General features: G+C 43.1%; 1 protein-coding gene across 5 annotated transcripts; it reads right to left on the minus strand.

The window, feature by feature from the left end:
- Positions 1–77: 77 nt before the first annotated feature.
- On the minus strand, positions 78–11,210 carry LOC108229102 (cell wall integrity and stress response component 1-like). 5 transcript variants are annotated; one of them, XM_037974466.1, is made up of 4 exons: positions 11,130–11,210; positions 10,948–11,025; positions 2,391–2,890; positions 80–479 (listed from the first exon to the last, which is right to left on the minus strand). In XM_037974466.1, the coding sequence occupies exons 2-4, from the start codon at positions 10,994–10,996 to the stop codon at positions 306–308; spliced, it is 723 nt and encodes a 240-aa protein (XP_037830394.1). In that variant the 5' UTR covers positions 10,997–11,025; positions 11,130–11,210; the 3' UTR covers positions 80–305. The 5 variants fall into 5 exon arrangements, with proteins under 5 accessions (XP_037830397.1, XP_037830395.1, XP_037830396.1 ...); XM_037974469.1 differs by lacking the exons at positions 10,948–11,025; positions 11,130–11,210 and adding an exon at positions 5,891–6,337 and having other exon boundaries at positions 78–479; XM_037974467.1 differs by lacking the exon at positions 11,130–11,210 and having other exon boundaries at positions 79–479; positions 2,391–2,931; positions 10,948–11,027.

Here is an 11,210-nt window from a genome sequence, read left to right on the forward strand (position 1 = left end):
GGGGTCCTTCAAGGAACAGTTCAGCATGTTCCAACAGATCTGAGAGCAGTTATTTCCTTCTGATCTGCTCGTGTCATCATCCAGAAAGAATTTATTTAAAAAAAAAAGTATTTCTAGCTTAGCTGTAATGATTTCAACAGGAAAAACCTTCTGAATGATAAAATAATGAAGTGAATTTTATTTTTAAAAAGACAGAAGGAAGAACTTCCTGAACAAACTTTTAGTCCTGAATAAAACTTTTCAAATTCAAAAAGTAAATAACCATGGCAAACTGTTCTCAGGTAAGGAGTCGTACTAAGAGCAACTCAAAAACCTTGATGGATAAACAGCAGAAGCATCAGTGCACCCCCCTGGAGCCAGGTCTGGGAGGGGAAGGGGGGCTCGCTGGCGAGCGTCTGGTGGTCAAGCCTTGGCTCCTGGGGCTTGGCTGGGCCAAGCCGAAGAAGAGACAGGATGCCACCTCCACATTGACCCACCACCTGCAAGGGGGATCATCAAGGTCAAGTGCAATGTGAGCTGGGCAGCAGGCAAGGGAGTCTCCCTGGCCATGTTGATTTCCGACGGCATAAACTCGCTTTAGGTAAATGGAAAGTCAACTCACTATTGGGTAAGGAGTCTTAAGGAGCTTGTGTGTGAAGTTGAGCGATACCAACTAGATATAGTTGGGCTCACTTCTACGCACAGCTTGGGCTCTAGAACCAAACTCCTGGAGAGGGGATGGACTCTTTCCTCTCAACTCTGGAGTTGCCCAGTGAGAAAGGCGTCAGGTGGATGTGGGGATACTCACAAGCCTCCGACTGAGCGCCTCGGTGTTAGAGTTGTTGGACTCACCTCTCTGGTAGTTAAAAAACTTCCTGGTGGCACAGCGCCAGGGGTGGACGAGATTTGCCATGGGATGCTGAAGGTTCTGGATGTGGGCTGTCATGGTTGACACGTCTCCTCAGTGTCACATGGAAGACCAGGACAACACCTGTGGAGTGGTAGACCGAGGTGGTGGTGGTTCCCCTTTTTAAAAAGGGGGACCAGAAAGTGTGTTCATGCTATCAGGGGATCACACTTCTCAGCCTCCCCGGGAAAGTTTCCTCCAAGGTGTTTGAAGGGAGACTCCGACCGATTGTCAAACATCAGATCCAGGAGGAGCAGTGTGGCTCTCATTCCAGTCGTGGAGCAGTGAACCAGATCTTCACCCTTGCAGGGTTGCTAAGGAGGTCGTGGAAGTTTGACTCTCCAGTCTACATGTGTTTTGTAGAAGTGGAGAAGCCTTATGACCTTGTTCCCTGAGGCATTCTGTGGGTGGTGCTGTAGGAGTATGAGGTGCCTGAGCTGTTTTTGAGGGCTATCCGGTCCCTGTATAACCAAAGCAGGAGCTGTGTCTGCATTCTTGGCACAAAGTCAAGCTCATTCTCGGTGCAGGTTGGACCCCGCCAGGGCTGTTCCTTGTCTCCGATGCTGTTTGTGATGTTCATGGATAGGATCTCAAGGTGCAGTCATGGAGAGAAGTGTGTCAGGTCGGGGGTTAGTCTATGCCTCACACGGAGGAGTTCAAATATCTGGGAGTTTAGTTCATAAGGATCGAGCAGGAGATGGAGCGATGGATCGGTGTCTCATCTTCAGTAATGAGGGCATTGCTCCGATTGGTCATGGTGAAGAAAGAGTTAATTCAAAAGGCAAAATTCTTAATTTACTGGTCCATACACATTTCAACCCTCACCTATGGCCATGAGGTTTGGATCCTGACTGAAAAAACGAGATCTCGGATACAAGTGGTTGTAATGAGCTTCCTTTGTAAGATGGTCAGGCTTTGCCTTAGAGATGAGGTGAGGTGATAAGGTGGGCTCCATCATCCTGGGGGAGCTCAGAGTAGAGCTGCTACTCCTTTGCATTGACAGGAGTCAGTTGAGGTGGTTTGGGCATCTGATTTAGAAGCCTCTCAGATGCCTCTCTTTGGAGGTACTTCGAGCATGTCCCACGAAGAAGAGACCTTGGTGCAGACCCAAAACTCGCTGGTCTGGGAATGCCTTGGGGTCCCCCAGGAGGAGCTGGAGAGTGTCGCTGGGGATAGGGATATGTGGGTTTCTCTCCTGGACTTATTGCCCCTGTGACCCGACTACGGATAAGTGGTGTAAGATGGATGAACATCCCCTCTCTGTCAGTTTCACTGTTAGCTGAAACTCCTGTCCTTACTTCTTGTCTAATGATGTTGATATCAGCTTCAAGTTAAACAGACCCAGTCAGCATGGACATGGAGAAAATATCCAAAATAATGAACTTTTAGTTTTGAGTTTTTTAATCGAACTATGTAATGTGCTGGCAGTGAATGCTAACCTTTCGAACTTTAGCTTCAAATTACAGTTAACTACCACTAGCATGAGCAGCTGAGTTGTGCTTACCTCCACAATGCTTCTCAGGTCTCTGACGTAGGTCTGCTCTGTCTCCACGATCTCCAGAACCACCCTTTGCAGACGGGAAAGCTGTCTGGGCGTGGCCTCCACTGCTGCTGACACCTGACTGGCTATGTGTCCATTTGGGGCGGGGCTTCTAGCAGTCACCTTGGTAACTCCTCCCCCTCCATGCAGAGTGTTGATGGGGGTGAGGTCCAGACTGATGTCTGAGCTGTTCCTCTTGGGCGTGGAGGCTGTTGAGGAGGCGCTGTAGGCCGGCACGGTGCCATAGGGGAGTGATGAAGAGGAGGATGAGGAGGAGTGGGAAGCATCCTGCAGGGAGACAGAGGAGGTGGAGGAGGACAGGGAGAAGGAGCTGGGACGGTCGCTGTCTGAGCAGACGGTGTTGACCGAAGTGCAGGAGGACGAAGATGCTCCTCGCTCACCAGATGACATCATCCTACCCACAATCCCACTCAGGGACGAGGCCGAGGAGGGACGCTTGGTGGCTGCCGGGAAGATGGAGGGACAAATATCATTAACCCCCAACCTAACAAAGCAGTAACACATAAAAATCAATTAAAATACTAACAAAAACATACACAAATGGATCTGTTTGTCTGTTAGCAAAAGATCTCAAAAAGTGATTATTGGGAACCAACCCAGTTCAAGATGGTCACAACAGCTAATCAACCTTAACAAACACAAACATGTCTTTCATTCAGTCAGTTTACAGATACTGAGCTAAAGTTTGGTGGGGTAGGAGCTGCGAGTCCTCCCCAACACGCACTCTGAAACTTTGCCGTAAAATAAAATGATCAAATGAAATCGAATCTCAAAAAACTGACATTTCATGAATGTTATTTAGTCAAACATATCCACACATCCTTGCAGGGACCCGTTTTTCTGACCTACAAGTTAAATAAACTGTTTTTAATGTTTTAGTCAATAATTTGTGACGTGGCTGATTTGTTGGGCGGAGTTCATGATAAGTGCTGCGCTCTGGGTGTTTACTGGAGGAAATGGAAGAAGAACATGAAGAAATGCTGGAAGAGTAATGGATATACAACCATACCAGTATGAGTCTGAACCGACAGCTGGATCTTCGGAATCAGATAAAAACTTTTCAGATTCAGATTCTGATGATCACCAGGACCGTCATGGCCGTCAAAACAAGATGCATACTGTGTGAGTTCGGAACATGGAACAGTGAGAACTGATTACCCCCAGATCATTGTCATGACATCAGAACACGACACTGCAAACCAACATGAAGTCGGCAGGAGAGAGCTAACTTGATGCTAAATGGATGCTAACTCGTAAACTACGAGAGCAGACAGTTTTAGACTCTGACATTTGTTTAATCCCACATGGATTGTTAATATTTTTTCCTCTGAATCACAAACTGATCTCAGGCTGTCGGCCTGGAAGCAGCTCAGCTCGTTCACATCACATTTGAAGGAAAACTTCCTGTTTCACGTTTCCTTCTCTGTGGAGATGGCCTCCTCTCCATTTGCCTTTCTTTTAAAATTAAAAATAGTTGGCTAAGGGTCCTGTTTCTTTTACGTGAAGCCAGTCCACCACATCACTCCTTCCAGAGGAACATGTCTAGTAAACCTCCAGGAGGATGCGTCAGCTGACTTCTTCTAATGAGTAGCAGCAGCTCTACTTAGAGCTCCCCCTGGATGATGGATTTCCTTGCCTTATCTCTAAAACTGCGGAGGAAGCTTGGATCCAGGATCTGGTTCTTTCAGTCCTGATCCAAACATCACGACCACAGGTGAGGGATGGACTATAGATGGAGAAGTGAATCAATCACTCTCTGAGGTGAAGGATTGTTGAGTGAAAGCAGATGAGCTGAAATCTTCAGCAAATGAGTGAGGGAAAACTACAGCCATAGACAAAGACTAAAGGCAAACTGGCAGGAAGAAAAGGTGACAGAACAAAGAAAGAAAGCATACAAAAAATAAGGAGCTACAGAAAACCAAGCAATGCAAACCATAAACCTTCAAAACTGTAACAGACTCATCTTTTTAAGCTTCCTTTGGATGAATTTTGGTCTTTTTTCTTGATATTGACACAAATTCTTGAAATATGCTCTACAAGTAAAACTTTTAACTACAGTTAATCATAGGCAAACTCCTTTTTCCTTTTCTGGTGTCGTACAGCAGCTGAATTTAGATCCAGCAGATGTGGAGTCAGCACATTTGTGGATTTCTAGTTCTACACCGCTGATGGCATTTAAAGGTTGTGGGTTTGAGTCCCATCAAAGTGGCTGTTACAGGGAGGTGGGAACTAACTGGGAAGATGCAAACACTGTTGGATTTTGGGAACGAAAGAAAATATTTAAAAAGTAGTTGTTGACTTTCATGCATTTAGTTTGTTATTACACGAGTAGAGAAATCAGCAGGGACATGAAAACTTCTTGACCCGTGAGCAGCAGCAGGTTCTGATGGGCCCACAGGTTCAGGCTGATGGTTCTACAGGGTTTATGGAGGAGATATGAAGAGTTAAAAAGTAAAAAAAATTAACTTCTTGAAAATTCTGAATTCTGAACTATTCCTCATCTCGGAATCATCTCAGGAACCAAATATTATCTGTGGAATAGTAATAAGGGTGCGTATACTCAGACTTTAGTTTGACACTAAAAGTGAAGCTCAGAAAGAATGAATGCGAAAGTATCACATTACATCAACCTTCTTCCTTCTTTGAAACCGTTTCACCACAAACAGACAGCATGTCAATGTGGTAAAACCTTCTCAGTGACAGGCAGGAAGTCTAAAACAGTGAAATCTGTCTTTGACTTTCAGAGCAGATCCTGATTGGAGCATTAAACAAGGCTTAAAGTGCTGTAGATCCAGGTCTCTCATCAAACAGCTTCTTTTATAGCCTCTGTCTGCAGAACAGGACAGAAATAAAAGAAATAAGTAGGTTTAATCTTTATCTGCTTCCAAACCGCCATGACTTTTACTGCTGCGAGTTTCAAACAGCTCTGACTGAGAGCTGATCACCCCACATCTTCCTCCTCCTCCTCCTCATCATCAGGAAAACACAAACCTTCCAAAAAGTCCCACAGGAACCAGGAAACTCAAATGCATCGCTGAGTTTCCACCAAAACAAACAAGTTACAAGTTTTCACTTGTTTTTCTGTCACTTTTGATTTTTGCTTTCAAACATCTGCAAACTTTCCCTCAAAAAACAAATAATATTTATCATTTTTTAAATGTATTTAGAGAGACATCTGCAACAATTCAGAATCTTTTTCCTGCAGAGAAACTTGGTAAAAAACCGATCCGACACGTTTGAATGAGCTCATGGTGCCATCAGCCATGGAAGAGAAAGAAGCTGTTGATTTATTAATAATCCATCTTTCGTGAGGAGATTCACTCCAGTAACAACAAAGAACCAAAAACCCACAGAAAACTGAACCAGAACCCAACAGAACTCATCAGTTCCATCTCAGAACACGCAGCTCAAACAGCAGAGACTTTAGAGCTTCAGTTACTTACTGTTTGCAGCCTTTCTGGAAGAGTGTGTGTGTGTGTGTGTGTGTGTGTGTGTGTGTGTGTGTGTGTGTGTGTGAGTCTGTCTGTGTGTGTGAGAGTCAGTCAGTCCACATGCTGCGTTCACTGTCAGATCATTGATCAGTGTTAGATTGAAGTCTGTCAGTCAGACTGAAGACTTCCTGTTATTGACTTTTAGGGTGTGTACATGAGTGTGTGTGCACGTGAGTGTGTGTGTGTGCACGTGAGGGTGTGTGTTAAAATACAGGATGTGGTTTGAACACTCGTTTCTGACTTTTCGTGAGCCAAAACATCTTCATGTATCTGAGTTACAACAGAACCAGATCAGAACCTTTAAACAACATTACAACTACATCTACATTAGTCTGATTTATCAGAACCAGAACCTGGATTTCACCTGCTCTCTAAAACTGCATCGATATCACATTTGATTAAACCAAATACACTTACCAATACTTTTATCAATAAATTTCTTAGAGTGTTTGAAAGTTAGTAGAGCTTAACTTTCCTGTTAATTCCTCAAACAGTCGCTTCCAAAAGCGTCCGTCTGTGAGGGAAGCTCGTGCTCAGATCCATATAATCCCAGAATCCTCGTCTGCTCAGAGGCAATGTGATTTTTGCAGATATTCAGACTTTATGGAGTCTGCCATGATATGAGAAAGGACAAGCCTCTTGTCTGATCACTAAGCCAACAGCAACGACCGGAATACTAATCCTCAAGCAAACACTTCCTGTGTGAAAACTTTAAGGTGTCTTGAACAAACTCTTGAAATGTGAGCAACAGGAGAGTCTGGTGAGCACTAGTCTAAATGTTCATGTTTCTTCAATGTTTTATGTAGGAAAAACACCCTTCATTTTTAATTTTGATGAGAAAATTACACTTTTTTGGACCTCCTGTGGGTACTCTGCCTTCTGGGGGATTTGAGAGAAAACCAAGTCTTATAGATTTGAAAGCAACTTTGGCAGAAAGAAGACATACGTTTCTATGTATAATTTGTATATGTATTGTAAAGAATAGTTTTTGCTGAGGTTTTGTGGTTTGCAAAGTCACGTGACCTCTAGAGAAAACAGTTGGTGATAATTCAACTTCCTGTGACCTGTACACAGTTTTAATGGGGTCTCTAGCTATGCTGACATAGTAAGCTTTTAGACTGCATGGTTTCCAGTAATGAAACTAGACTAGATCTGCTTCTCTTTATTTCCAGAGTGAACTCCAGTAGATTCAATCAGCAGTGGTTGCTGAGGGGGGTACAAAAAGACCTGGATCTGGACCCAAACAGTCTGGGTACAAAAAGCCCCTGATCAACAGTTCTCCAGCTCCAAGACTTCAAAAAAGACTCATCTATGTTACTGTGATTTATTCTTGTACTTTAGTGTGTGTGTGTGTGGGGCTGTTCTCCAGTTCATGTTGGTTTCAACACAACAGCTTTGTCTCAGGACAAACAGGTAGAACTAGTTCTGTGGGTTATAGNAGAGATAAAGCGACATGTCGACAAACACAAAGACAGGAAGTGACTCTTCTCACATCATCATTTACGATAAGGACTGATGTCACGCCCCACCCACATGACCTTTGACCCCACACATACAGTTTCCTCATGTTTACATTCATTCCTCGGGTGATAAGTAAACTCCCTTCAACATTATGTAAGTTTGACCTTTGAATGAATGACCTTTGACCTTTAGCCTTCTGCCTCTGATTCTACCTCATTTTATGACCTGATGAAAATCTGTAAACTGTAGTTTTTTTTTTTTAAACTTCATACAAATGATTAAATAAAAAAAAAAGACATCTTTGATCACTTTGTCGATGTAAAACCAGTGATAGTCAAATAAATTTGTCACTTACATGCATTGGTGAAGTTTCTTTAAGCTTCTTAGATCTCTTTTTTTTATAAAATGTTCTATTTGTTGCAGTGGTCGGTATTAACAGTTCTCCAGACTCTCCGAAGGGCTTTCAGGGTTTTTCTTTGGACTTTGGCTGCTTTTCCTCTTACATTTTTACTATAATGGAACTCTGACTTTATGCAGACAGAAAAAAGCTCCTGAACAGATGAACCAGAACATAACAGACATCTTCAAGGCGCTGTAGCGACTCTAAAGTGGGAAGAAAACGAGTTGTTGGAATTCCAGCTATACACCAGAAAAGTAATTCAAAGGTTATGGGTTTGAGTTCCATCAATAAAAAGTTAAAGGTGATTCCTAAAATTCCTAGCATCCTCTTTATTTGTGTACATCTACACTGATTAAAACAGCTCTTTATCTGAAACTGAGTCTCTGCTCAGATTACAAGAAACTCTGACTTAATTGAATTATTTAATAAAATACTTCAGGAATATTCAGCACATCCAGAGACAACTGAATAAATATAGATAAATTAACATTTTGAGCCCAACGGAGTGGAGCAACATATCCAAGTATTTAGCTTGGATATGTTGTGCAAAGCTCCGCCCCCAAAAAACAATGCACCGCCTTCATTTGGGAGAACACAAATCTCCACCTCTTTTGGGTAAAAACACTCCTAAACTTTGACTTGAGGTCAGTGGAACTCCTGAGGTGTTAAATTATAGTTAAATAAAATTACAGCATCATTTTAAAGCTTTTTAGTGAATAAATATTCTGTTATATCAGACAAATATTTAGTGTTACAGCTGATCAAAGATCTACTGGATAAAAAAAACATAAATATGGTTAAAGTTCATCAGATTAAAGTAGTGTGTGTCAAAGGTACAGTAAACTAATTAAATCACTAACACAGCTTGCTAACATGCTAACTAGCATCCTTTGTGTTGGGTTAATCATTCAAAAAATAATCTCTTCTTTTATTTCGCCTTTCTGGTAAAAGAGAACTGGTATTTGTTAATGTTTGCAATGTAAAATGGAACGCAGAACCATTTCGGCACAAAAATGTTATTTCCAGTTTGTCACATGTCTGTCGTCCTACAAAAGGGGGCAGAGCCATTTGAAAGAAAGGGAAGTTGTTTCAGTCTATCCTTGCATCATAATAAAAATATAAAACTAAGTGATTTTTATTAGTTTGAAGTGTTTGTCAGGACTTCCTGTCCTGCAGAACACCTCCCTCTTTGCCTTCCTCTCCTTCGTTCCTGACTCAGTTCTTTGTCTCGGCCTTATCTTTGGGTGTTCTCTCTCTATTTTCTGCCTCCTTCTCTTCGATGGTTATAATCAACAGATCTGTGGCCTGAACCATCCAGCAACAAACACACAGCCTGTATTTCTGTGTGTGAGCTCAGTATGAATGTTGTGTTTGTGTTAGCTGCAGTGTGAGGGCACATATATAACTGTGTGTGAGAGAGAGACAGAATGCTAACTATGGAACAGCAGAGCAGCTAACAGCATGGTGGCTATGTAATTACACCTAATTCATGGCTCTGTGTGTTGTTGGTTCTGTTGGGCCTCTGTGGTGACAGGAAGTCACAGCTCACACAGAAAATTGAGTGTAGACTCAAAATGCTTCATGGGAACATAAAATGACTCCTTTTTACATTAAAACCCTTTTTGTTTTCCGATAACAACTCCAGATAAAGTTCCAATGCTGTAACTGGAACTTTGCCGAGACTCAAATCCACAAACTTTGAATGAGTGCCAGCAAGGAGTCCTTTGTACCACAGAGTCTAAACTCCAGAAATTGACACATGGAATAAGTGAACGAGACACAATGAAGGTGTCGAGTTTGATAGGTCTGATAAAGATTGGATAGAGGAACACCTGATCTCAGGATCCAGATTCCTGGTTGGGTTGTAGAGGTGACCAGTTCAGGGGGGAAACCTAGACCTCCCTCTCCCCAGAGACACTCACCAGCTCTTCCTGGAGGATCTCTAGGTTTTCCCAGAACAGACAGGATAAATAAAAACTCCAAAGGTAGGCATCCTAATGTTCAACCTCCTCAGCTGACTCCTTTTGTTGAGGAGGATCCGCAGCTCTACTCCGAACTCCCCCCGAATTATGGAGCTCCTCACTTTATCTCTAAGGCTGAGCCTGGCTGCCCTACAGAGGATGTTCATTTTAGCCACTTGGATCCAGAATCTGGTTCTTTAAGTCCTGATTCAAACCTCAGGACCATAGGTAGGGGCTGGAATGTAGAAGAACCAGTAAATCCCAAGCTTTGTCCTTCACCTCAGCTCCTTCTTCACCAGAACAGACCAGAGCAACAGCCTGGTTCATCTCCTGCTCCATCCTACCATCATTCAGGAACAGGATGCCCAGTTACTTGAACTCCCCAGCTTCAGTCAGAGACTCACCCCCAACCCAGAGGGAATATTCCACCTTTTCATGGTTCAGAACCATGACCTTAGACTAAGAGGACCTGACTCTCATCCCAGCTGAGAACCACCCCAGTGCATGCTGAGGGTCATGATCTGAAGACACCAACAGAACCACATCATCTGCAAAAAGCAGAGACAAGACCCTGAGCTTCCCAAAAGAGACCCCCTCCTCTCCATGACTGAGATTTTGTCCATGAAGACAACAAACAGGATCAGAGACCAGGAAGGCAGAGAGAGTCCAACCTGCACAGAGAACGAGCTTGACTTTATGATGAGGACATGGACACAGCTCTTGTTTTGGTTCTACAGAAGCTGGATAGACCTTAAAAGTGACACTAGCACCCTATACTCCATCCGCACCCACCACAGAATGCCCCAAAAGCCTTCTTCAGCTCCACAAACTCCCATGACATCCTTAACAACTCTGCCAGGATAAAGATCTCGTCCACTTTTATGCAACACAGAAATATCTACTATATATTAGAACTTAAATTATCTTAAAACTGCCTTTGGTGGGATTCCAACCCACAACGTCTAAATCTCTTCTACAGCAGTCCACTAAAAGTCCAACACACTGTCCATTACACCACAGAGCCGGATAGTTACTCTGAGCTTCTCATCCCAGTGCCTCCAAGTGTCCAGCTGAGACCCCAAGGCCTATCCAGAACCCTTCTAACATAGAAACACATCAAGATCCCTCAGTAGGAGGGTCACTGTCTTGTTTCCTGGCCTGGATCCTGTCATGAAAAGGTGTTTTACCTGAGTTACTGGATGATCTCTGGCTGCCTCTCCGTGACCACTCAGGCATGATGTGAGAATTTTAAATGAAGTAGAAACCTGGAGAAAAACAAAAAACACAGGTCAGAGTCATCCTTGTCTCACTTCTTTTAGTCTAAAACAAGACATACAATAAATCTGCAGGAACATCAGAGACAAGAAACCTCTGAACAAAGTGAGGAACAGAGCAGATCCACGATGAAAACTTCTCTGTTCTTCTGTGTGAAAACTCTGAGCACAGATGT

Source organism: Kryptolebias marmoratus, unplaced genomic scaffold (assembly GCF_001649575.2).
Source record: "Kryptolebias marmoratus isolate JLee-2015 unplaced genomic scaffold, ASM164957v2 Scaffold68, whole genome shotgun sequence".
Lineage (NCBI taxonomy): Eukaryota > Metazoa > Chordata > Actinopteri > Cyprinodontiformes > Rivulidae > Kryptolebias > Kryptolebias marmoratus.

Excerpts from the sequence above, each read along its gene's own strand:
- LOC108229102 (XM_037974465.1), bottom strand. The coding sequence starts at position 2,951 with ATGTGTTACTGCTTTGTTAGGTTGGGGGTTAATGATATTTGTCCCTCC. Across the intron at positions 480-2,390 it reads ACCTGAGAAGCATTGTGGAG|GTGGTGGGTCAATGTGGAGG; the intron begins GTAAGCACAACT and ends TCCCCCTTGCAG.